This window comes from Hippocampus zosterae, chromosome 7 (assembly GCF_025434085.1).
Source record: "Hippocampus zosterae strain Florida chromosome 7, ASM2543408v3, whole genome shotgun sequence".
Classification (NCBI taxonomy): Eukaryota; Metazoa; Chordata; class Actinopteri; order Syngnathiformes; family Syngnathidae; genus Hippocampus; species Hippocampus zosterae.
Genome location: NC_067457.1, coordinates 24166856 through 24193092, shown reverse-complemented (window position 1 = coordinate 24193092; position 26237 = coordinate 24166856). Strand labels below are relative to the sequence as shown.

The following is a 26237-nucleotide window of genomic DNA, read 5'->3' as shown; positions in this document are numbered from 1 at the left end:
ATAATATATATGAACGGTTTAATGTTTTCCAGCAGGGATTAAATTCTCCACTAATGAATTTCAAGTCACTGATAAGCCCGTCATGAGCGGAACCCTCGCCACAGCAAGGAGGGAGGATTTTTTTTTTTTTTTAAGTCCTGGCAGAAATCCTCTTTAGCGGCCAAGCTGAGACAGTCGTATAACAAATGAGCTTTGCGTGTATTTTCGAAGGACCAGTAAGAACCTTTGACATTGGTGTGCATCACCATGTTTAATACAAAATTCCACATCAATATGTCTCCGGTCGAATGTGAATGCTCTGGGACCTTTCCTGGGAAGCGTGACGTCCTTTCACTAAACCGAGACTAACACAAAATGTTTGTTACATGAGCGTAAATTCATACAGTACAAAGGAATACATTTACAACCCAGCGGTATCTAAAACTCAGCCACAAGTGTCTGGAAGCGAACTTTGTTTACTTGGAAAAAGGAGTCATGAACAAACAGATGAGGAAAATGTGCATTTGGGTTGTTTTTTTTTTTAATCTACAGAAAGCGCCAGTCTCCTTCATGCCAGACTCCCCAAGGGCATGGTGCTTAGAAACCGTATTTGGCCTGGGTCTGCCGGCGGGTCATCCGGTTTTCAGCCCAGCTGTTCTTCAGCTCCAGCTCACGTTCCTTCGCCTGAAGGGAAAAAGACTTAAGACTTCTTTTCGGGGCATCAATTTGCAAAACCTGCCATCCTCGACCTCTGATCTATGTGGTCAGGCTCTTGCCGCTAGAGGAAACGCTGACCATATATGGCCACGTGGAAGTTTTGGCTGCCTAACCTGGTGGATGAGATATGTAATCTGGTGCTTGCGCCTCTGTTGTCCTGTGGGCATTCCTCCCCTTTTCTGCAAGGGAAAAACAGTTTCAGTCAGAAATAATTGGTTATTGCCGGACGAGTTCTTGGGAGTGGTTCTGGGTTGTACCTTGCTGAAAGAGCCGCGGGTCTGCTTCTCCTCCGACATGCTTTTGGTGATCCACTGTTGGTGGCCACTCAGCTGGTCGTCGCCTTTAATTTCCAGGAACTTCACTTCCTCTTTCCCTCGGTTCCTTTTGCCCTGAAGCCGCATGAACTGCACGCAGGACGGAGACAATGCTTATAGAGGGCAGTAAATTCCGTTTCCTGTTTTATGGTTTGCGCCACTCGCTCTTATCCTGTTCTGTGGCTGTCATTGTTGCAGTCAATTTAGTTTCCCGTAGTACAGTTATAACACTTTGCCTGTTTTCCCGTCAATAATAGCGTTTGTCGTGCTGAATTCCATTTGCCATTCTAAATTTAGCTCTGTGAGTATTTAGGGATATTCCACTGTAGTTGTATTTATTTACATATTATTTTTAAAGGGAGGAAATGGCCAAGATTCCTTACCGCTTCATCATCAAACATGGCTGAGTTACCGGCTTCTTCGTCTTCGGGCAAGCCGGGTTTTGCATCTTGGTAATAAGCTGCGTTGCCATCGTATCCCTGTCGAATTAGATGAGGTGACTAATGCCATTCATGTTACAGCTTCGATATGATGAAACTTAACATGTGTATACCTCAGGACAAGACTCTGGTCCCGCCATGGGCCGCTGATACTGGCCCCCCCACGCGGCAGCCGCCTCGTGCCCTGCTCCAAAGTCGAGGGGGGCATCCGACTGACCCAGCTCGTCACCAGGGGGCGGCGGAGGAAGCGGCGCGGGGAGCGGCTCCACCGCGGCAACGACGGGCTCAGGTTCGTAACTTGGAACGACGGCCGGAGGCGGCGGCTCGGGGCTCTCACCCAACGAGAAGTAATTCTGTGGCGAGATGTCCTCCTCGTGCTCGTCCGTGGCTACAATCTGTCTGGCCAGCTGCCGTGCCGCCGACTTGGCTGCCGCTTTGATGGCAGAGGGTGACGCGCTGGGGCCCAGCAGGCCAGGCGTGAGAGTGCCCGGACTGACTCCTTTGGGATCCGGCCGCTTGGTGAGCGTGTGGGGAATTAAAGGTCTGTCGGTCACCTTCACAGTCAGGTTTTTGGGTTGCGGCAGGAGAGAAGACAGACCGCTACCTGCGCCCTAAATGGAAAAGGAGCAGCGAAACAGGGGTGAAGTTTAACACCCAGGGAGATGAACAAGTGCCCGATGTTCAACTGATCAGATTGGACAATCCATTCTTCAACTATCAACTTCTTGTCCCTTGCACTGAGAAGTCTTGACAGAAACGCCTTAAAGCAGTTTGACCATCCAAGATGAAATGGAGGTCTCCCTACCTGGGACTGGAGTTTCTTCTTCATTGGTTCGTCGTCATCCGAGTCTGACTACAAACAAACAAACAAATATAAGAATGCTGATGATCGATCAGTTCTTCATCAACGTCTATCAGCTCTCGTCGCAACACTCACGTCATTCTTCTCGATTTGCGGTACGGTAATCCTCACAGGTTCTGTGCGCTTCTTGGGTTTCGGCAAACCTGACAATAAGGTCGTCTTGCCTTGTCGCAGATCGTCACTCGACGTCCTGCCCGCCCCAGATGGCTTTTGGGGGGCTGGCAGGAGGGAGAAGAGTCCCCCTGAGCCTTGTTTTAAAGACGTTCCTTCACCATCGCTATCATCGCTGCTGCCGTAGGCTACTAAAGACATGTTAGCGGATGGTATCGAGTGCGGCTATCCCACAGGGATACCACCACTTTTCCCTCAAATCGTTTCAATCCAGAGCCTCATGGATATGAAATAACGCGCTTCTCCTGTCGAATCGCCGCAAAGAAGCAGCGGACGAAGTAAAGTATGCTACTTCTACTTAGCGTAGGCCGCTAGCCGCCGCTAACGGGAACCAGCAAACTTGGCCTTTCTGACTTAAATCAACAGGTTATGAATCATTCTTCTTAAATAATAGGTCTGCCTTCACTCAAACATTAGATTGCACCAAATAAAATAGTTTTCTCATAGTCCCGATCCACGCATCGCTCCTTTTCGTCTTCGTCTTGTTTATCGGCGATTAGCACGGATCCAGTACTTCTTCTCTACTGGCACAAATAAAACTTTGGCGCTACTGCTCCTAACGGACGGGGTGTGGATAACTGACAACACTCACCTCACTTCCCCTAAAAATCCACTGCGTTTAACAGAAGAAAGATTCATTTACAGACGCCAAAACAACATGATTGAAAAACCACATTACAGGGTTGCAAAAACTAACAAATGGGCAAACAACATATATTTCAATAAACTAACAAAATAAAATAAAAACGTTTAGTTTGCATGAATGTTACCGCAACCATGTAACACCGTTACAGCGATGCTACATGTTTAATAATTGGAAGTACGTTGTTTTTACTAATATAAATATACTAATATATTTACGTTGTTAAATATATTAGTATGTGTTTTAATGGGAAAATGACAAGGCGGTAACATTGTGTACTTTGTTAGTTGTCTCTTTATGAAATTCGGTCCCTTGACATGCATTACTTTACGTGGCGGTTTTGACACATTCAAAATGGCTGCTGTTCTTACGTATTCCAGAAATTGGTCGTTCTGCTCAATGTGGGTCTGTTTGCAATAACGCGGATGGACAGTGTTACGCTCACCCTGAAGCAACGGGCCTCATGATTGGTCAGAAGACGCGATTAGCTAGTGGGACCTCACTCGCCACAAGCTACTATTTTTTGAGACAACAACGACGGTGACAATGTTCTTTCGGTGATCATAGAAGACGAGAATCACCGCAACCGACCACCATTTCGGCGCCTTTTGTATCACGTGAATCGAAAGTATGGAGCAGTCTGCCCCGAAAAGGTTTGTGAACGTCTATCGGCTGTTGGTTGTAATTTCAAGCTTTGTTACTTGCTAGGTGAAGAGCTAGTCAGGGATGCTAGTTGTAGTTAGCTTTGTCGCTCTTCTCAACACTTCAGTAGGTTATTACGAGAAATAACTTGTAATATTGCAGCACCTTATTGTGTCACTTACACTAGATATTTGTTTAACTTATCTTTGTGATTCATACTCACTCTTGTAGAAAGTGGAACCAACGCTTTGATATCTTATCAGTGACTCATCATGATTCACTATAAATGTATGAATTACTAGCCTTTTCAATGTTGTTATTCCATATATATATATATTTCCCTGATAGTAAGCTGAAAAAGCTGAGTGAAGACAGCTTGACCAAGCAACCAGAGGAAGTATTTGATGTCCTGGAAAAACTTGGTGAAGGGTGAGTAAGTTTGTTTTACTTCCCTTCATCACAGGTTATTGTGGGGGAAAAAAATTGTCATGTTTTCCTGCAGATACTTATCTGCCTTTCCACACAATAATCGTTCACCAGCTTTCGCTTCTGAGAATAATGTTAAAATTATCAGGGTTTTGTCTTGTCTAAAACATATGTGTACCGGTACTCTCAACATGAATGTTTTTGTTGTGTCTTTTTAGTTCTTATGGCAGCGTATTCAAGGCCATCCACAAGGAGTCTGGGCAGGTCGTGGCCATCAAGCAGGTTCCCGTGGAGTCGGATCTGCAAGAGATTATCAAGGAGATTTCCATCATGCAGCAGTGTGACAGGTTACCCAAAGCAAAATTTGGAATCAACCTTGCAGTTTGTCTGTGAGCAAAGTAGCTGATCTCGTGTCTTTGCTTCAAGTCCCTACGTCGTGAAGTACTATGGCAGCTACTTCAAGAACACAGACCTCTGGATCGTCATGGAGTACTGCGGTGCGGGCTCCGTCTCTGACATAATCAGGCTGCGCAACAAAACGGTGGGTCTGGTCCTCACATCAATCAAACGCATTCTTTTTGTTGCCAGAATCAATACGAAATGTGAAAATGTACGATATCAAGAGACCAAATTGTACAGCTTCATGTCAATCAAAACGTGCCCCAAAACGCCAACGAAAAAGGCCTCATTTTAATAGTTTTTTTTTTTTTTCAGCTGACAGAGGATGAGATCGCCACTATCTTAAAGTCAACACTCAAGGGTCTGGAGTACCTTCACTTCATGAGGAAGATTCACCGAGACATCAAGGCCGGCAACATTCTACTCAACACGGAGGGACACGCCAAGCTGGCCGACTTTGGGGTGGCAGGACAGTTAACGGTATTGTAGCTCTATGATGCTAAAAACAAACAGGAACCGGTACCAGAATCGGCGCCAATGCTGTCCTTCTGAGCTCGGATGAGAAAAAACACTCCCGATACTAGGACGCCTGATACCAGCCGGTCATATACGATGCTGTTTTGTCCTCCCTTGTTTGTGCCGCGTGGAACCCCTTTAGTAGTGTCTCCGCTGTCAAAATATGAAAGAAGAGTAAAGTCATGGCTTTCACTCAAAAGGACACCATGGCAAAGAGGAACACTGTGATCGGAACGCCTTTCTGGATGGCCCCAGAAGTTATCCAGGAGATTGGCTACAACTGCGTGGCCGACATCTGGTCGCTGGGCATCACGTCCATCGAGATGGCCGAGGGCAAGCCCCCCTACGCTGACATCCACCCCATGAGGGTGAGTGTGTCTTATCTGGCAGATGCGACATCTTATTTGCAATCCTCGTTCGCTTTTCTCGTCGCTTTAGGCCATCTTCATGATCCCCACCAACCCCCCGCCGACCTTCCGGAAACCCGAGCTGTGGTCTGACGACTTCACAGACTATGTCAAGAAGTGTCTGGTGAAGAATCCGGAGCAGAGAGCCACGGCCACTCAGCTCCTACAGGTTACCTACAAGCATTTCCATCATGAAACTCAAAATAAAACCGCTTAACATTTGAAGACATGTGACTGATTGATGGATTCCGTTTATGGGAGGGTTGTGATTTCAATAGATAAAGGCTCAATGGCCAGAGCAAATGAAATGTGAAGATTGAAGCGTTTTGAACGCTCGCCCTTATTCACGATCGGATGCAGTTTTGTAACGCAATTATCGCAGATTTGGCTAATTTATGAACCGCACGTTTACAGCATCCGTTCATCAGCCAGGCCAAGCCGGTCTCCATCCTGAGGGACCTGATCACAGAAGCCATGGAGATGAAGGCCAAGAGGCAACAGGAGCAGCAAAGGGAGCTCGAAGAAGACGACGACAACTCTGTCAGCAGAACGCGCGGACTTGTGTTCACAGTTTAAAAGTCCCAAAATGGCTGAATGATTGTTTTGCGTCCTCCAGGAGGAGGAGACAGAGGTGGACTCCCGCACCATGGTGAAGTCCGGCTCGGAGGGCGCGGGCACCATGCGCGCCACGGGCACCATGAGCGACGGGGCGCAGACGATGATCGAGCACGGCAACACCATGCTGGAATCCGACCTGGGCACCATGGTCATCAACAGCGACGACGAGGAGGAAGAAGAGGAGCCGGGATCGATGAGGCGTGAGCAGCGCACGCGTGACATCCAGCACATTTTGGCGTGACTCGTCAACGCGCCATAACTTGGGCCTATCTCCTCATTCCCCCCTCCAGGGCACGCCACCCCGCAGCAGCCCATGCGTCCGTCCTTCATGGACTACTTTGACAAGCAGGACTCCAACAAGGCGGCCCAGCACCATCACCAGCATCAACGTCAGCAGGAGAACTACAACCACAACCAGCCTCAGGAACAGCCAGGCTACCACATCCAGTCCAAGAACATCTTCCCGGATAACTGGAAAGTGCCCCAGGACGGGGACTTTGATTTTGTGAGTGATTATGGGCAATTAAAGGGGGTGGGGGGAATAAATCCCAAAATAATAGTCACGATTATTTTGATCGCTATTGAAATCACGATTGAGAAAGTGGTCGCTCATTGATTTCAAAGTCTAATTTAATTTATTGGCCTACCAAAGCTCGGATTGTATAAGTAAAAATCTCACCAGAGCCGCACGCCCGTTCTCCCCTGCAGGTCGAACACGGAAGGAACAAATGGAAGGGCGCAAGTCAAGGTAGCGCTGAACGCTGACTGAATTTTGACACTTCTTCTTCTTGTTGGTGCAGTTAAAGAATCTGGACTTTGAGGAACTTCAGATGCGCCTGAGCGCCCTGGACCCCATGATGGAGCGCGAGATTGAGGAGCTACGGCAGCGCTACACAGCCAAGCGCCAGCCCATCCTCGACGCCATGGACGCCAAGAAACGAAGGCAGCAGAACTTTTAAGCCTGGTGACACACACACACACACACACACACACGCACAGTCTTTAGTGTCACTATGAGATGTCATAGTTGGGGGAGGAAGCAACATTCATGACCAAAGACAATCAGAAATGGTATTGCCTTAAATGAGGGATGGGGTGGAGCTGGGAAGCAGGCTTTTTCCTCTACTTTGAAAAAAGTCTGCCTAAATTGATGACGGCCACACATTACAGTACTTGTTTTATGATCAATTCATTGTTATGTATTATTATCATTATTTCAAGATAATCTTCGGTCTTAGTGCCTCTGAAAAGTTGAGTAACACAAGCTGGGCTTACATGGCGACATCACAAGAGGTCGTGTGTCGGAGAAAATGGTTGCTTCCAATCTTACTGTAGAACTGGCGAATGAAACAAAAGCAAATTAAATATTGTTATATTTAAGCACCAAATGATTCATCCAAACCCATATCATTTCAAAGACATTAATACATTAGTTTGATGCAAACAAACGCCCAAAATGGGCAATTGGAAAACTCGCATTGATTGTCAATGGAACATTCACAGAAATTAGCATCAGTGTTACAGTCATTGTGACCCTTAACGAAACGGCTACTTTAGCACGTGGGGCACAACAAATGCAACAATGTGTGTTGAAACACAAACATATGAAGCAGAGTTGCGCGCGCACGCTCTCGAAAACAAAGGTTGACTAACCTAACGCTAACATCCAATGCGTTCCATCCATCAATCCATCAACACTACAGGGCAGGAAAGTCAGCTGATGATGACTTTGTTCCATGTGATTTGATTCGATTGGGCCGGGGGGGGGGGGGGGGGGTTGTTTGTTTGTTTTTTTACAAGCTTCTTGGAATAGAACAGTGTGAAACATGTCATGGTTCCACGTGAATGTTAACAAATACACTTGAGAGACCTGTTACACTATTTAAATAACTACCACAGACGACATTCGTAAAACTTGTGTCCAGACTTTTTAGGGGTGCGTGTTGAAGGGTTTTTCTGGACCAGCTGTGACCCTTTTTTATTTATATATTGTTTTACACCGTTTGTTTCATGGCACTGGTTTAAATCTAGAAGCTAATCGGGCTGTTTATATTTGGAGCCTTTTTGTTTTTGTGATTGAAAGGACAGGTTGACAAAAAGTGTACAGGACCGTGTGAGAAAAGCAGCTAGTATATTATCATGTATTGTTTATGATCTAAAATCACTTTTTCTTTTCTGACTTCATTTCACCACTAAATTAGGATGATACAGATCTTTGTCTGAAACGGTTAATTTATTACTTTTTTTGGTGATATTTTTTTTTATAATGTGCACGGTATAATAAAAGTTACTTTTAGTTAATCACAACTACCTTGCATTGTTTTCATTTGTGTTTGAGACGGGACACATTTTGGGCTGTGAACATTTGGAGGACCACAGCACCTATATGTATTGCCCAACCCCATTTGAGACATTAATGGGCTGCAATATGTCCATTCAAGTTATTTTCAAACACTTGATCACTTCAAAATGTTGCCATCAAAGCACACTAAGTGTCCTGGCCTCACACCAACCGACGTTTTTCCCCTTTTAGACCACCTCTGACTCTATCTAACATGTCAAAATTTCTCACACAGCCATCTTGTTCCCCGGGGACTTGAATGTGTAAATCAAAGCAGAATTCCTCTATTTGTCCACCGGCTTGTTAGGCAGGAAAGGGTGTCCATAAATCAGCAGACACTTGCCTGGTATTTATGGCCGGCGGAAATGAGTTGAACATGTGGCCCTTAAGGCAATATCATCCTAAGTGGCCCTTCGTGCCCGTCTAGAGGGCATTTGTGAAGAAATGGACAAAGGGGGGGGGCGGGGGGGGATACTACTAGCTGAAAAAAATCTTTATCTAATCTAAGTACCAAAGATGCTATATGAAACGGATTTTCTCTCTGTCTCTACCTCTCTACATATACTGTATATGCACACACACACACACACACACACATACATAGAGAAGAGAGGGTGGGTTCACACTAGTGCAACTACCGGTCTATCATCTCAGCATCTCAGTTTTCTTGTTTTCACTTCCCCTGTCAAACAGGTGTGACTTTGGAAAGAGTAAGCTCTGTGTGGTGTTATGGTCTCTGGATGTCTCTTCATATTTTGAGGGTTATTTCACAACTCATGATGCACAATACAAGAGTCACCACACGATGGTGGTGTTGAGCTGTCTTGTTCTTCTGCTCTGCATCTTTCAACCCCACGAGAGAAGTGAGGCTGAGAAAGAAAGGTTGCAAGAAGTTGAAAAAAAACATTGTCTCCGCGGCCCTTTCATTAAGGGAGCTGATTTATCCCACAAGTGTGCCTCCTGCCATAGCACTGCGGGTGGAGAATGGGACACAAAAAGGAGAAGGCCACCACCACCCCCCAATAACTCACAACAAGCGCTTAAAGGGTCGCGGTGGTGAGCGTCTGACCCCTCACGGTCAATAGGCATTGTAAGAACAAACAGTGTGGATTTAACTGGTCTAAGTGTCAATCTTAATCCAAAATGGCCGACCTCCTGTGGTTTATCAAGCTTGGGTTCTTGAGTCTTTTTTGTGGGTCTACTCGCGATGGACGTGTCTACCAAATGTCATGTTGCTGAGTGAAACTGGTCGCAGAGAATTTTCAAAACATTCCAATTGACACATCCGAGTCAATTTGTAGGAGTCACTCTGGGAATTTGACTGTTGGAACCGGAGGGGGGGGGGTGTCACTTTGACCTGAAATGGGAGACTTGCTGTTCATTTTAGGTCAAAAGTCATTCCGGCTTTTTCCTACATCCTATCATGGGAGGAAATCATGTTGCTTTTTGAAAGTGTTGTGGGGGTGGGGGGTGGGTCGATTTTTTTTTTTTTTTCCGATTGAGTCTCAATCTGGCAAAAACAATTCCCATTTGGCCCAAAATGACCGACACGTGTACATCATGGCTTTCTGAGGCTTTTTTTTAATGCATCATGTCATAACACATGTGCGGTGTGAATTTTTGACCCAACCTGTGGTCGGATGGCGTTCGATTTTGCAGGTCTGTTTATAACATCCACAAGTGAATGTGTGACGTTACTAAACTTTTAACATGACCTTCTTTACAGGCCAACATAAGCAATAGGTTCAATTTTGTTTTTGTTTAAAGTACTACTGCACTACAATTTGCTGATGCTAGTGGGGACCAAACTACTGCAGCATTAAACCCTTGTGTCAGAAAAAAAAAACATGCGGCAGATGGTTGTGAGGCTATGTTTGCAAACAAGTCAAAAGACCATCAACTGTCACTTTGGGCTCAAGGAATATCCTTTTGGAAAGTAACGGGGTGTTAAAATCTGTTAGAATCTCTTCCTTTTTAAGGATGGCGATGATCCAAAGATGTTAATGCTGCCATTATGGTGGGTAGTGTGGGGTTTTCTGAGGGCCTGAGAATCACCTTTATTTAGCTCTAAATGAGGTAGAACATGAGGAATGCCTTTTTGGTCGGGTACGATTTGAGCATTATCGAAAATGAAGAAGGGTTGATTTTTTTGGGGGGGGGGGGCTCTTCTATTGGGATCTGACTCTTACCGAAGAGCAGTAGATCATATTTACCTCCTTTCAATGTGTGGAAGCTTTAACTTTATGGTGTGATTACAGCCATCGCAACGAGTTCTCTGCTCTATAATATGGAACAGAACTCGTGAGTGGGAGCTTGAAGGCCTGCATGTTTCATAGCGCTCTCTCTCTCTCTCCCTCTCTCTTTTTTTTCACGCTTGCTCCTCAAGCGCTCTCGACCATCGAATCAAGGCGGGAGTTTACAGGAACAGCGGGCCTTGTCACGCTGGCGGAGTGACACAGGAATGTATTGTATGCGTGTTGGAAAGACAGGACAGCTGGGGGCGAAGTAGTGCGCCAAGTTGGCCAAAGCTGACCCAACATTACTCGAACGTGCTACGGCAGCTGCTTAATATAAACTACGACGTGAAAATGATTTGTTTGACGATAAAAACAGGGTAACTATTTGGGGTTATTAAAAAAACACAGACGCATTCACGAGCCGCGCAGGGATACTGAAGGTTGCCAATGTGTGCTTCGGCTCGCTGAAAGCACACAGTAAATTGAAGGCTGAGGAGGCCTGGGAAACCCGGACTGGAGTTTGATTTTATCTGCTTTTAAACGACGAAAATACACATACAAAGATAACTAAACGGCTCCGTGTTGTCTAAATAACGCGTCACTTGAGCAGACTATCCCACCAGTGAACGGTAATCATTGTTTTTGTTTTAGATTTTTGGTGCTAAAGTGGCCATTTTATGAGTCTGAGGATGGGAATGGTTGGTGTACTGTGACCTCCAGACTGCAGTTGTATCATGGAGTACAACTGGTTGTACTGGAGACCTGCAGGCACCGCCAAGGTCAGTCCGCATCCACCAAGAACCTTACACCCAAATTCATGAATTGGAGCAATAAATATCCATACACTTACGTTACCTAAGAATATTATGCAATTTGCCCCCTCCCCCTCTAAATCTAATGTGCTGTAATTGACTGTGCTGGTAAGTAACTAAGTACTGTACAAATACAGTTGACTGGATTGTACTGATTGAAGTGAACTCACCCCACTTAGCAGCAAGCTGCAGTTTGGCAAATAGAGAAGAGCTCTCCAAAAGCTGTTTCAGACCACTCCCGGTTCAAGTTTACTGACAAAGCTAACTTAAAACAAAGAGAATTCCACATTGTGTATTGATAACTTTGTTTTGTGAGCGTCTGCTAGCCGAATGCTAACACACAATTCACAACAATGCAGTGACATGGAAGAACCTGAACCATGGAGCATCGATGACGATTTCTATTTAATTCTTGCTAATTTCTTTTGCTACTGTTAGTTCACAACATTAGGGAAGATGCTTTTTATTTTAATTATTTTTGTCTACTCAGTGGTTCATGCCGTCCCAATTTTTTTTTTATTACTAGAAATGAATTCAGGCATTAAGAGGTCAAACCCTGCCATATTGTCAGCTTTACAGATGCCACATCTGCTCTGCTTTGTACACAGGCTATCATGCACTTAAAGCAGAGACTGCTTGGCCAAAGAGCACTTTGAAGGCAACGCAGACGTGTTCAGAGCAACGCTATTGTATCGCCTGGCCGGCACGCCTGGGAATTATACGGCAATAAATGCTAAAACGCGTCGGCTCCATAATATCATTTCTCTACCCTGACATTCACATCAGCTTGACACAAAGTGCTGCCACAAGGATTGGTGGTGGAGTGTGTCGTGTCACCCCCTCCCTTGAAAGCCCAGCTGTCAGTGGTTACATAATAGCGGAGCCTTGTTGCGCTCGCCAGACAGCTTTGTACTCCTGTCACTGGTTGTGATTGTGGGCCCAGATTAAGCGGCGGGTGAGAAGGAGCAGTTAAGGGCTTCCTACCTGCTCTCGGCAGAGAGAAACGGAACAAACGGAATCAGAGGTCTGCGCAGAGCTTGCTTGCACCCCGTCATGTCGGCGTATTGTCGCCTCTTTGGTGCACTGATGAACACTGTTGCTCGCTTACACCGCCGGGAGTTTTTTTTTAATGTAGTGGCCCAAAGAGGACTGCCAAGGGGAACCGCGCGTAGTCAAGTGAGCATCGAGGATTAAACGTGGAAAACACTTTTGGATGCACTTTGACAGCTCACAATTGACAATGGCATCCATTTTCTACCTCTTATCCCGTTTAAGATTATGGGAAAGCTGGAGTTTGAGCCTGACGATACGGGCGAAAAACTGACGTAAGGGGCAACTCGACCATGCATTAGGGATGTCACTTTTTTCACATCGATACCTGTACGAGTAGTCACTCTTTGAGTACTCATCAGTACCAAGTACAGATACCTCGAGTGCTTTTGATTATTTAAAAAAAAAAAGTCAGTTAACACAATGCCTGATGAATTTCTTTTCGACGCAGGTGATAATTTGCGGTATTAGCTTACGTACTGCGTATACGGAAAGAGCGAAACAATTGACAATGACAACGCACGTTACCTACGACAGAACCCATTATAGCTTATAGCTGTAACTAGAGTGGGTCAAGAATCAGTACGGGGGCAGGGGGTGTTAGTTCAACAGGGGTCTTGGTGGTGGTCCTCCCAAGAGATGATTTCATTAGCATTCTCCTCCATCCTGTGATCCGGACCGGATTTTCCTTCTCTCTCGCTCTCGCTGTTTATAACCCAGAGCCAATCCTTACATTAAATCGGTGTTTCAGCATAACTGACGTTGTATTTGACACCCCCCCCACCCCCACCCACCCACCCAAGCCCTCTCACATCCCTGTCCCTCGTCCCCTTCTCCAGTCTGCCGGGCCCTTTTCCACCTTTGCTCTTCTCTAGGTAGCACCTCGCTATCAGTCCAATTCTTCCAGTGCAACAACAAATAAACGCAGACGGTCAGGATGTTGTGTGCTCTTAAAAAAAAAAAAAGCACCTTTGATGAGCATGACAAGATTAGGGCCGCCAAGTCAAAACGAGGCCTTACGTGTGCAACTTTCCAGTTTTCTCCATCTGTTGCCGGCAGAGCCGATCAAAAGACAAACCCTCCCGTCGGAATATGAAACGTGGCTTTGGACCACGTCACTTGGACCAGTTTAGGATTTGGATCAAGTGGCGAGGAGATATTTGAACCTGTCGGGCAGGGCTCCTGCCAATTAGGGCATCTTCACAAAAGGCTGGCGCGGGCCTTGAGGGAGTGACGGTTGGCAGGGACGCCATCCGCATGTGCCCGCGTCACAGCCAGGATTTGGGTTGGCCGCCCCTTTCCGTAGTCGTCGGGGCAAAACTCGGCATTCAGGCTCCAATGATTCATGAGCAAGGCGCTCTCAGATACGCGAGTAGCTGAACGTTGTCAACATGCTCCCCTGGAATTCGCTCCCGCGTTGAGAGCGGCGTATGTAGGCAAGATATGTCAAGTAGTTTGTCTTCTTTTTAAGAAAGGGCAGAATCAATAGTTTGTATTTGTCTTTGGAATGAGCAACGTTCATCGTTTTTGTTTTGGTTCTCGGAGGAAAGCGCAAAGATGAGTGTTTTGTTTTCATTTTGGCAGAGTCCAAGATCAAGGGTCATTAAGGAGCACTTTCACCTGCCTGACTATTCAGGTGCAACATCGCTCGTTTGTTGTCTTTTGAGGAATGTACAATATCAAGTTTTTTCATTTCATCTGTATTTTTTCCCATTTTTAAGAAAGCACAACGTGAGTCGTTTCTCTTTTTGGTAAAGCTCAACGTCAGTGGTTTGTTTTATTTTTACGAAATGAAAATTGCAGACAAGTAAGTCATGAATGAATATACCAATTATTTAATGAGCTCAATTTATGAAAAAAAAAAAAGTTTTACTTAACCAATTTTCAGAAGAGAAAACCCACAACCATTACTCGACTCTTGTTTATGTAAATGCTCAATGGGCCAGATTAAAAAAGGTACCATGACTTTGCCCATCTCTGATTTACAACGGCGACCAGTTTCCGTGGCTGAAAGAGACCATTCTTTGCACTGAATTTCCTTTCATCTCCCACCTGCAAAAAAAAAAAAAAAGAGCGTCTCGCAAGGTGGACGTCGGCTCGCTCTGGAGAGCACTTAACCTCGCCATTCGCGTGCACACTGCTTCCTTTTTCTTTGTGTCGTGCGGGAGAAAATAAGAATTCACAGGTGGTGAATGTAGTGAAATTCTTTTTAATTGAAAAAAAAAGACCCCAAAGCCAATTCACATGCAAACAAAGGTGTTGCCTGAATATGTGCTATCATTTTTGGATTTTGAAAACATATTTTTTTCGCCCTCCGAGGTTGTGACATGAGAATATTGTGAGGACTTCATCCAGCAGTTCAATTGACAGAACCCATTTAGGTAAAATGCAAGAAAAAAAAGCCCGTTAGCACTGAGCTAAATTTTCCGAAATAATTACAAGGACCCCAAAACAATTTTTTTTTTTTTTGGTTACGCCTCTGTGGTCCAAATAGGCAAAGCCAGAATTTAACTGGAACACATCGACATATACAAACAAACACAAAGCTGATTTAAAATGAGTATAACAGCCGAAATCTTTTCTTTTTAGGAGAGCGCATCACCAACACTTTGTCTTCTATTTGGGAAAGGAACGGCGCCGACAAGCGCAACAGTAACGGTGAGAATGGTCTGGATTCTTCCGGTTCACTTTGATAATGTTGTTTTTGTTGGCTGCAATCTTAAAACGTCATTCCTCACACACACACACATACACACAGACACAGACACACACAATGGCTATTGCACTTTTGTAAGTGGCACGTCCTTCCTCTACACGCTCCAGACGACGTGTTGAACGGCTGCATGGCAACCATCTGGACAGGATCCAACTGTTGTGATTTAGCGTGTGTGTGTGTGTGTGTGTGTGTGGCCAGGTCGAGCTTTGTTTAAGATTGCTGCTGATGTTTGAGGTAAGTGTGACAGCGCAGCCTTTGTGGCCATCAATTGTAAAATTGTGTATGTTACTGTCAGTGTGTGTGTGTGTGTGTGTGTGCGCGCGATTGAATTGAACCACACTCTTGTTCAGAAATTCTACACCCCATTATCGGGTTGTCCTGGAGATCAAGAGCCTTTTTTTCCCCCCCCTCACAAAGTTTGAATCCCAAAGAGATCCAATCACTGCATTAAAATTCCACAGTGATGACTTGTCAAAATAAACCAATTTTCTGTAATTGCCGATAGTGATGGCATTAAAATGTGGATTAAGTCACGTAAATCCCAGATGCCAAATGCACCACCCGCCACTCCTCAAACAGAGAATGTGGCCCAGGGGCCGCAAGTTGCCCACCCCTGTGTTAAATGAACACAAGAGAAACGGGCGCTTGGATGAGGCCCAAGTCTCGCTGCCTTGGTGACAGTCGGGGGTGATGCATCACACTCACTGAGGGTGGCTTGCTGGGGACTGAGTAAACACTCTTAAATCATCTGCTACCCCCACCACTGTCACCTTTGCCACTCCCCCAACACACACACACACACACACACCGCCAACAGTGCCGTTGGGCCAAGTTGCGACAAAAATTGAACAGGGACAAGGAATTCCAAACGGAATATTCTCCATCCAGAGTAAAACTACAATCAAAACTTAAGTAGTAAATGATGTCATCCAATGCTGTATGGCTCTTTTCATTTGATAATTGCTGTCTATTTGCTCCAGTGATTGACATGGAGTTCATCCACTGATGGACGTACATATCAAATAATAGATGTCCGTTTCATCCTGTAGCACTTCAACCATTACAGAGAAGCCAACCAATGACATCCAAGTGAATGCAGACCCATGTCACAGACGGCGGCATAATACGTGCCGACTGAGTCTGTGTTTTAAGTACTAACCAAATATAAATAATGACGGTATAAAAACGGATGAAGGCGATGACGTGTGCACCAAGACAAGAATCGCAAACAAGCGCTGAACATCGTACTACCGGGAACTGCCGTCCTCTCGCTCAAGAGTCTGCATTCTAGGTCATATGAGTTTAAAGAGTCATCATGTCTATTAATTGTGGCGGGGTGGAGGGCCTCGAGCCCACTATTAAGCTCGTAGGGCCTTGGCAGAACGAGATCAGTGTGGAAATGGAGAACTAAAAAGCAGGGCGAGGACACAGCATACGCATGGTAAGCATAATGCAGAGATGCCCCAACCTGAATAAGAGGAGCACATGCGCCTCCATGATAATAAACAGCAAGTTTATGCAAAAAGAAGAAAAAAAAGCTCCCTCCCTCCCTCATAGCCTTGTCCCTTCTGATAAAACACACACTCCTCCCGTAGCCTATATACAGCAGCTGAATTGCGCCCCCCTCCTCCCTACCCTGCACACTCTCATGTATTAAACCCCTTGCAACATTTGCCTTTTCGTCCCTGAAACGCACATAAACATCGCTTGTGTGCAAACGCCAACTGTTTATTTCACTGGAAAAGTATGCCATGACAGCGGAGAGCTCCGCATTGTCGAGAAAAAAAGGGTGAAGCAGAGCTCGCTTGCTTGCTTCGCATGCTTCCCATCCCCCACGTTCACAGAGCAAAGTTCTGCTTGCTTTTGCAAGCGCCGCTGATGCGTTCACGGTTGCTACCCGCCGCTCGGAACGCTAGCTTTCCCGGAACGAAGTGGACATCTCGGAACATTTGCTGCATATTTTCGTAACATTAGAGCAGCAGATTTAGAGGCCTTTTACGTAATGTAATGAGTCAGTAAAACAGAGTACGATATGCCTATGAGGGATTGTGAATACAAGTGTGTTTGTGCGCGTGTGTTCTTTATGTCCTAAATTTGTAAAGATAGGGCATGACAACGTTAAAACATTCTCATTCTCTCTGCCTCCGTCATGAATTTTCGCTACATTGCCCCAAATAATAGTTTTTAGTCTGAATTGTGGTTTTCACAGGCTTGCTTTTTATGAAGTTTCGAAAACTCAGATGGTCGACAAAGGCAACACCTTGGCTTCTGCCCTGAGAGTAGGAGACAGGCAGGGAGCACGAAGAAGAAGGAGGAAGGGTGGAGAGAGTAGAAGAAGAAAACGAAGAAGAAGAAGAAGAAGCATAATTGGGATCTGTTAATCAGGTGCTGACCAAAGTGCTGTGCTTCAGAATTTCTTTGGAGATCCCCACCCCCACTAGCAATATGTGAATTTCAAAGGTCTTACAGATGCTCACTATTCTTACATGCTATCTTCACTGCCCGTTCTGTGTGCACTCGGTCATTCCACACACAACACTGCTTGTAATTCCATTCTTTACCTCTCTGTTCCTGCAAACACATGACATGCTCAAATGCATCTTTGCTCATCTTTGTGTGGCTATTTCGTAATTGGCGGCACAGTGATCGACTGGTGAGCATGCCTGCCTCACAGTGCAGAGGTGCAGGGTTCAATTCAAGTTCCAGCCTTCCTGCGTGGAGTTTGCATGTTCTCCCTGTGCCTGTATTGGTGTTCTCCGGTTTCCTCCCTCATTCCAAAAACATGCACGGCAGGTTGAGTGGGCACTCTAAATTGTCCCCAAGTGTGATTGTAAGTGTGACTGGTTGTCTCAGTGTGCCCTGCGATTAACTTGGACCAGTTCAGGGTGTACCCCACCTCCAACTCAAAATCAGATGGGATTTCCAGCCATCGTGAGGATAACTGGATTGGAAAATGGATGGATAGATTTTTCATAGATCAAAAACAGGAAATTGAACATTGTACCACAGGACTGAGTTTGATTAAAATTTGAAGTGTCATGCACCCCCACCCCCCATAAAAATACATACTTGTTCATGTTCTAATATCGAATAGATCATTGAATGGGTCATGGTCTGGATTGATTGGGGGGGGGGGGGCTAGCGTAATTTACTCATGGTTGTTACCAAACATCAAGTTGTTCCGTGTTGGTAGTTATTTGTTCTTCATTTTGTATGACAATTATTTGATAAAATACATTGTTATCTTTTTTGGTGGGTGTGCTGCAAGATCCTTCTTGACAAAAAACGCCACTGGTGCTTCTGGTCGTGTTTAGGTGAGTCCATTTTCAATTTGGACCACATTTGGACAAATGGTCAAAAATTTAGTCAGATTTTAAAACAGATAGCTAAATAATGTGTCTCTTTTTCCCCGAGTGCCAATGGAAAATGGGGGGAAAGAACAATCCAGGAATCGGGAAAGAGTGGCGCATATGTAAACAACGTTTGTCCTGATCCCGCAGTCCGGGTCCAGTGTTGTTTTCATGGCGTTGAGTTGCGCTTCCGGGTTTTGCGTGCATCTTTGCCCCTCACTAAGATGGCTGTGTCTCGCGGAGCCTCGTGCTGGTTCGCTCGATTTCTCGCTCGCGCTCTAGTTGTGCGTTAGAATCACCTTCTTTTTTCTTTTTTAAATACACTAACGCGCCGCAAACAGATTCACACCCCCGAGTTTAGCCGTCACCGTATTTTTTCGCGTGTTCTCCGTCGCGAAAACTTTCGCCCCCTGTCCTTGTTTTTTTCCGCTCAAGTTGAAACGGAGTCGCGGTGGATTTACCGGATACCGGTCCGGACGGAGGACAAAACCGGGGGAGGGGGGCGGGATGAACTCGGACGACGGGTACGGTGTGTTAAATGTAGTTATATTCAATGACTACGCTGGGTTTAATCGAGAGTGAGTCGCCTTGCTGAGAGGAAAAAGGTGCTGTAGAAAGAGTGGGGAGGCGAGAGAGGGGGGATATCATGGCCGCTCAGGTCGCCAGCGTCGCCTCTCTCAACGCAAGCCCGCCGTCCGAACTCAAAAAGCCGGATCGGGACTCGCAGGGGGAGTCTGCACCGGGGGAGAAGCAGCTGCATCAGCATGAGAACAAGGAAGCGGGGCCCGACGGCGGCTCTCCCGGCCGAAAGGAACTGCAGGACGGCGGCGACGCTGCCGGGGGAGGAGGGGATCCTGACATGAAGAACGGCAACGGGAATTTGCCCAGGGTAAATAATAATAGCAGTAATCAGAACGATTCCGGCGGGCCCGAAGGAAATAACCATCCCGGTGTGGGACACCACCACACGGGCCCCTTCCCACCACCTCCTTACGGGTACAACCAGCACTACAGCCGGGCCCTTATTCATCAACATGGCGGACAACAAAGCCCTGGCATGGCAGCTGCGCCGGGGCCGGGCATGATGGACCCTTACCCCGCCAATTCCCACGAACATGGTTACCCCAACCACTATAACAACTACAGCCCCTTCCAGAACAGGACTTCATATCAGGGTCAGGGCTACGGAGCCATGAGTTCCTCGCGGAACAACCAGCCCCCAGCGGCTGGGGGGCAGCCAGGCAAGCAGCAGCCAGCAGCGACGGGAGGAGGGCTGGCTGCTGCCTCGTACAACAACCAGAGGTATAACATGGGAAGCCAGCAACCCACGTCGACGCCGACTTTAAACCAGCTGCTCACGTCCCCCAGCCTGGCCAGGAGCTACCCCAACTACCCGCAAGGAGACTATAACAACCAGGAAGGGGGCACGAAGGCGGCGGGGGAGATGGCGAGTGCCTACGGTGGGGTCCATCCGGCTTGGCAACATAGGGCCCACCACCCGCCTCCCATGAGCCCGGGGAATACCGCACAGGCCCCCAGCAGGAACCAGGTAAGCCCCCCCACTCGGAAACCTGCCACGCTAAGCTACCAGCCATTGTCTATGGAGCGAGAGCTCTAAAATGGCTGCCTCTCTCTTTTTCACACACCGCCACAACCCCCTGCAATAGTGCTTCTGAGCGAGGAACGAGTCGTGTTTTGGGCGTTAAAAACAACTTTTTGTGACGAGGGGGTGACGAGTTTGGCCAAGTACGGTGAAGAGTTTGACAGGAGAAAGTGTGCGTTTAAAGAGCGAGGTGGTGATCTTGCCTTTTTCTTCCTCCTCTTCCAACCTCCATTTAGAGATTCGACGACGAACAGTCGAGGCTTGTTTTTCGCTTTTAAAACTTACAAAAGTACCAAGTGTGCTGCTTTAGAAAACGTGTGACATCGTTGAAACGAGACGTAAATGACAGCCACTGACTCGAAAAAATACATTTGCATATCAATTAGCAAGAAGCTATGTGCTATAAGTCGCTAGTCACTGCATGGTGAAGTGTGTCTGTGTGGTGAAACTGACCACCGATTGAGCGTTTTCTTGGATCAACTGGCCCGATTATGTCTTCTTTTTTGTGTGCGTCATCATTTTATTTATTATTTTCTCACGCCCTCCGTTTCTTTGCTTCCGTGTTGTCACTCCAGCCGCCTGCGCTCGGGTTTAGCGCAGATTGCTTTTTGCTTTGGGATTTGAATTATGGAGGTAAAAATCGTGCTGTCAGAGCCACAAGACAGTTGGTCTTAGGTTGACATGCGAGCCGAGATCTGATTGGCTGGCCGTCCCTCCGCTCTCGGCCATTTATAATTGAATCTAATGGAAAAAAAGTAAGGGGGAGGCTGCACCCCCCCCCGCTCCCCCGCCCAGACGCACTCCTCCACCAAACAAAGTAGTGCTGCTTTTCATCCCCATTTGAGCCTTAAAAAAAAAAATTAAATATCTACAAACGTGTTGCCCTACATTGTACCTACGTGCAACCTCTCGTTTGTGGGCTTGGCCAAAACACACTCAACCACAAAATGTGCTTTTCTGAATGTTCCTCATTGGTTGTTAGGGGGAAAAGAATATCTGGTGTAAAAAGGAAAGAGGTGGCTCGCTTTATACCTGTACGGATTTAATACTGATGATAATTCGGATGGTTTGGTTGCATTTGTTTACTCCCCAACAAGCGATTTAAAGTGTCTGTAAATTAGCATTATGTTGTCTATAATGTTAGTGTCCAAACAAGGGTTCAAAATGAAATGAATGGAAATGATCACTTCACCGTCAATATGTCACCATCATGAACCTCCCGCCCCCTTTAAAAAAACATTTTAGGCCACTTTATGGATATACAAGTGTAAAAATAATATAATTGCTCTTTGTTGATTTGTATGGAGCAATTTCTGCTGTTTTTCTGCTTTGCAAAAGTTTGCTTGTAATTTCGAAAGAAATTACAGGATAAAAAGACGTTTTTGATGTTGTGTTACTGACAACAGTTTAACTATGGAAATCATTATTAATGGGGTTGCATACTCACATCATCACGGATCAGTTTACTTTTTACTTTATTGGTTTATTTGCACGGGTCAATGCACCTTTTTTTTAACAAACATCAAGCGTTACATGATGTAAATGTGCTAGATTTAGCACAAGGCTAATTTTAATCCGAAGTTCACTTATCGCGAGTCCCTTTTTATTTAATATTTATATGTTAGCAACCGAAAATTCATTTTTGAAATTGGTTTAGAATGTGTTCCCAAACGTTTCATTGCAACTACAGAGTGTGGGAGGAGTGTTTAAAGGCTATACCTTTAAAAAAGATCGTTAAAATACCATCCTACAGCGACATGTGGTCTTTTTGCTTTCAGCGACGGCTCGACTGTAGGCTAGGTGTGTTTCGGCGACATCGCAAATTCTTGCGCTGGCGCGTCACAGCGACTGCAGTTATTGTTTACAAACAGCAAAGGTGTCAGCCAAGTGTCACAGCATCTTTTTTTTTTTTCTTCCCATCCCACCGGAAAGTTTACAGTAGCCTCATTTACTTTCTCCGCGCATTACCATGCAAACAGCGCTCACCCATGTGCCTCCCTCGAGTAATACGGGTCACATTTGGTGTTTGTTTACTCTGCGGTTATGTCATATATACAGACATGACATGTATTAAAGGACAGCATCGCCTCTCAGCATGGTGCCTAAAAGGGAGTGCTTGGACAACAAATTATTTCAATTGCGTTACGGCCTTGAGACCATTATCCATCATCAAATGAAGGACCGTCATTTCGATCCATTTTCTTCAGGTCCAGTCTCAAAATGAAATGTATGTAGGATTCCTTCAATTTGTTCAATCGTTTAGGACTGTGTTTGGAAAGAGCTGTACTTTCCCTCTTCTATTCTCTTTAAGAATATTTTACATTTTTGCCCTGCAAGCAAACTAATATCTCGTCTCGACACGGTGACTTTCATGCCAAGAAAAGATCCCGCTGACTGGTTGCAATATTTAGAAGTAAATGCTAAAGCCAATAATGCCATATCAAATTTAGTGGCATTACGTTTTTTTTTTTTTAGTCATGCAATAAAGGTCCTCAAGTGTAAACGAATGGAAAAGGTTAGATGCAGCAATCAAGCCTGTTTGTTACTCTTGTTTAAAAATGGTGATTCACGGGTTAAATGTTTTTTTTATTATTATCATGATGATTATTTTTAATACATGCTTTCACTTATTAAAACATGCAGAAGATTTCCGAAGCACTTGTTCTCACTCCTGCTCACACAGTTCTCCAAAGAGGCCCAACATGAATGCTTCAAGCCCCCCCCCCCCCCTACCTGTTACTCCCTTTGGAGGTTTACTGAAAAACTGACGCATAAAACAAGAGAATTAACCATTGTGTTTAGACATAAAAAAAAATTTATATCATTTCATATTGTGAACCATTTCATGGAAATGAGTGTCGATTTAATGGTAATTATTTAGCTGCTCTGTGGGAACAATCGGTATTACTGACAAATGTGTTTGCGGAGGCCTGAAATTTCCAGCGACTTGCGCTAAATATTGACGGGGAGCGGCGGTTTTCGTGTCAGGTGGTTCTCCCATCCCGGTACCGGAAAGACATCCTCGGCCCGAGTTTGAGTGAAACCCCGAGCAAAAACCTGAGCTGAAATCCGAATGGAAAGACACCCAAAGCAGCGCTGTTATTTATCGACTTGACTGCCGCTAATGGTTGCACGCGCTGCTCCGCCACCTCCGCCGTCTAAAAGGGAGCCCCCCCCCCCGCCTGCTGCAAATTGGAAAGTGGCTTACAAATCAAAGGCTCGCGCAATAAAGGTGGCCGGTATTTATCATCGCCGTAGCGTTCAAAATAGTGACGCGTTTTACTGGAGCCATCGTGCTCTTTATAGATTCTAATAAACATTTGATCGTTGCATTATACTCGTACACTAGTGGGTGAGGAGTGCCTGATTTGCATGAGACAAAATAGGCTGATTTTTACGAGCCTCTTGGAGGGTGGGGGGGGGGTGATGACCAAATTTTGTACTTGAACCTCCACAACCCCCATGTACTGTATATGTACAATGACAAATTCTCAAATTTTGAAGCGTAAAAACTAAGAAGACATTCGCACGCCCCCCCCCCCCCCACCTCTACTGGAAAATGGTTCTTTAGCACCTTCGTAACATCCCCGTGTGGCAGTGTCTTTTGCACCCTCTGCCTGGATGGAAGCTAGCCTGTTTTGAGGGGGCCATTGAGTCTCATATAGACCCGGCACTGCGTACCGCCCCCCCAGCGCGCTCTCCACTGCTGAGCCATTGCCAAGTAAGCTTTCCTTGCCATGACAACTACGGCCAAAGCTTCCTCGCCGAGCCCCGAGTCTGAATGACCACACAGATTTGTTGTTTTCCGTTGCAGCGGCAGCACTTCATCACCCACAATTTCACGACTCCCAACCACTATTGTCAACCCGCACTTGGGACGCCTTTTAATTTGCGAGACAAATGCTGGTTGCGCACAAAAGAGGAACGCGCTGCTGAGCTTCAGGAGGAAGTTCACTCAGCGCTCTTTAGCCCTGCAACTGCTGAGTAATGATTCTCCACAGGCCACATGGACAGCGTGCCGCCTTCCGGCGCCGTGTGTGCATGTGACGTAGCGGTGCGTGTGTGTGCGTATGCTGGGAGAAACGGTGTCAGTGATACTCAGGAGGGGGGGTGGCGGGTGGGGGCGGATTGTTTTGTGAATGATCTACGTCTGCCCCCTGACAGCTGTGCGTGTTTGTGTTACGCTGCACTTATTTGGCAGTGGCGTGTAAGCGCATATGCGTGCGCGGGCGCGCGTGCGCATACGTCTACTGCCGTTGCCGCCTCGGGAAGCTCTCTCTGACCCGCTCTTGCTCCTTGTCGTCACCAGCCATCCCTCTTCCTTAAGTGACGCCTCCTCGCTTCCATGCCACGGGTCGGCCTCAAAACGGGGTCGGCTTCAAGGCACGGCGGCAAGCAGGCGGGGCACGGGACGTTGTTGCTCTCGCCCGTAGTCAAACGTAGCAATCGGCGAACATCCGCCACGGATTGTCGTCGTCATGTGTGTGGGAGTCCGATGCGTGTTTTTCTTCCCTCAACTGTTTGGTGTCACGCAGTTGTCATCGGTTGCTGCCCGTGTCACTGTAGCCGAAGCTGGCAAGCTAGTTCATCGCTCGAGTTGTTTCAACCTTGAGTTTGTTGCCGACTAAGAGGGAGATAAACGGTCTCCTGTGAGGACAAATGCCAGAGCGGGTCTCGTCGCATTGGCGAGGACGTTGTTTGATACTTTTGTTCCCGTTGACATTTGCCTCCTTCAAGGCTCCACGTCAGTAGAATAATATCCTCCTCTGAGCCCGATGCTACAGGGGAGACTTCATCGGCTTTTTGACGTATGCCGCAAAGACATTCCGGTGTTGAAGTGGTTAACCTTTAAAAACGGTTTCGCTTTTGATACTCGAAGGTAAGGAATGTTCCTTCCGGTTAGATCGTCGACACTTATTGGCTCTAGCTTGCACATATCAGAAAACAAAGTACAGGTGACTAAAATGTTTACTTTTTTCCAAAAGAGCCTGACTTGTGATGGTGCCACGGTGTTGTGTGCATCCATGTGCAGGTTAAGGGGAGCTACGCCGTTTATTACTTTATTATTACGCGGGTACGAACGCATGCTTTTCGATCAGGCGAATAGTTTGAAGGAATGTACATAACCCGAACAATTCAAACCCAGTCTCCGCCCTCCGTTGGCTTTTCATCCGAGTCATTGTGCGGTCAGTGGGAGCTCCCAAAGTTGACGGATCGGGATGCCAGACTAATTACTTCATTGAGAACATGGCCTCTCTGCTTGTTTTTATAAAAGGGCCTCCCGTCATTTTATGGGGCCCGTTCTGAGCTATTAGCGCGTCACTAACTGAACATTTAATCTCTCAATTTGGATGACGACATTCTGACGTTTGCAGCATTGCTGCTCAATCTCTGCCGGAATCTATTCCAATCTTTGGTTCTGGGAAAGATGGTCAGTCGTGTGTTTATCATCAGGACTGGGGGGAGAGGGGGGTGGGGTCTGTCCAATTGACATCATCAGCCGTCTGCTTGCTTCTTAAACCGAATGCTCAGTCTCACGTTTCAGAAAGTCGAGAAAGCGTCCCGGAAAGAATTTCTTCAAGCTTCACTTCCGAAGCAGGAGCGTGCGTGACGGCGCGTTGTGAGGCGCCAAGCCCGCCGTGCGCACGCGTCCACGTGGGTTTGCCCTTTGGAAACCACAATTGCGGTCATAAAACGGACTCCCGTGGTCTCGGGATAGGATATCCTGTCCCCTCTTTTGTGCGACATGTGATGCACACGCCGCCTTTAGAGGGATGGCCTTCCGCGGCGTGTGTTTGGGCTGCCGCGTTGCGTGCTGAGGGGCTTTAACGCCGAACAATGGTGTGTGTCTGTGTCTGTGCGTGCGTGCGCCGTGGCGGATTAAATTAGCAGCGGTTGTTTATCGTCCCCCCGTTGCCGCTTTGGCCCATCTGCTCCAGAGGGCCCCCCCCCCCCACCCTCTCTGGGCCTTTACAAATCCCTCCCCATGTCACA

The 26237-nt window shown here is 46.5% G+C and overlaps 3 protein-coding genes across 3 annotated transcripts in view; 2 read left to right on the top strand and 1 right to left on the bottom strand.

Moving 5' to 3' along the window:
* Positions 1-224: 224 nt before the first annotated feature.
* On the bottom strand, positions 225-3151 carry prcc (proline rich mitotic checkpoint control factor). Its single transcript, XM_052070038.1, has 7 exons — positions 2388-3151; positions 2256-2303; positions 1564-2061; positions 1394-1489; positions 954-1100; positions 810-875; positions 225-663 (listed from the first exon to the last, which is right to left on the bottom strand). The coding sequence occupies exons 1-7, from the start codon at positions 2622-2624 to the stop codon at positions 577-579; spliced, it is 1179 nt and encodes a 392-aa protein (XP_051925998.1). The 5' UTR covers positions 2625-3151; the 3' UTR covers positions 225-576.
* A 221-nt stretch (positions 3152-3372) lies between these two features.
* On the top strand, positions 3373-8441 carry stk3 (serine/threonine kinase 3 (STE20 homolog, yeast)). Its single transcript, XM_052070026.1, has 11 exons — positions 3373-3779; positions 4117-4197; positions 4413-4541; positions 4621-4735; positions 4909-5073; positions 5310-5477; positions 5548-5685; positions 5931-6056; positions 6133-6334; positions 6425-6639; positions 6935-8441. Exons 1-11 carry the CDS (start codon positions 3757-3759, stop codon positions 7091-7093), a joined length of 1521 nt encoding a protein of 506 aa, XP_051925986.1. The 5' UTR covers positions 3373-3756; the 3' UTR covers positions 7094-8441.
* Positions 8442-18825: 10384 nt separating this feature from the next.
* The window catches only part of LOC127603605 (AT-rich interactive domain-containing protein 1A-like), a 30628-nt gene continuing 23216 nt past the window's right edge, over positions 18826-26237 (top strand). The window contains exon 1 of the mRNA XM_052069970.1: positions 18826-20189. Coding sequence (XP_051925930.1) covers positions 19287-20189 — 903 coding nt within the window. The 5' untranslated portion in view covers positions 18826-19286. The remainder of the gene's footprint in view (positions 20190-26237) is intronic.

Excerpts from the sequence above, each read along its gene's own strand:
- prcc (XM_052070038.1), bottom strand. The coding sequence starts at position 2,624 with ATGTCTTTAGTAGCCTACGGCAGCAGCGATGATAGCGATGGTGAAGGA. Across the intron at positions 2,062-2,255 it reads AGAAGAAACTCCAGTCCCAG|GGCGCAGGTAGCGGTCTGTC; the intron begins GTAGGGAGACCT and ends TTTTCCATTTAG. Across the intron at positions 1,101-1,393 it reads CCATGTTTGATGATGAAGCG|TTCATGCGGCTTCAGGGCAA; the intron begins GTAAGGAATCTT and ends TCCTGCGTGCAG.
- stk3 (XM_052070026.1), top strand. The coding sequence starts at position 3,757 with ATGGAGCAGTCTGCCCCGAAAAG. Across the intron at positions 4,542-4,620 it reads ATCATGCAGCAGTGTGACAG|TCCCTACGTCGTGAAGTACT; the intron begins GTTACCCAAAGC and ends CTTTGCTTCAAG. Across the intron at positions 6,640-6,934 it reads AGGACGGGGACTTTGATTTT|TTAAAGAATCTGGACTTTGA; the intron begins GTGAGTGATTAT and ends TTGTTGGTGCAG.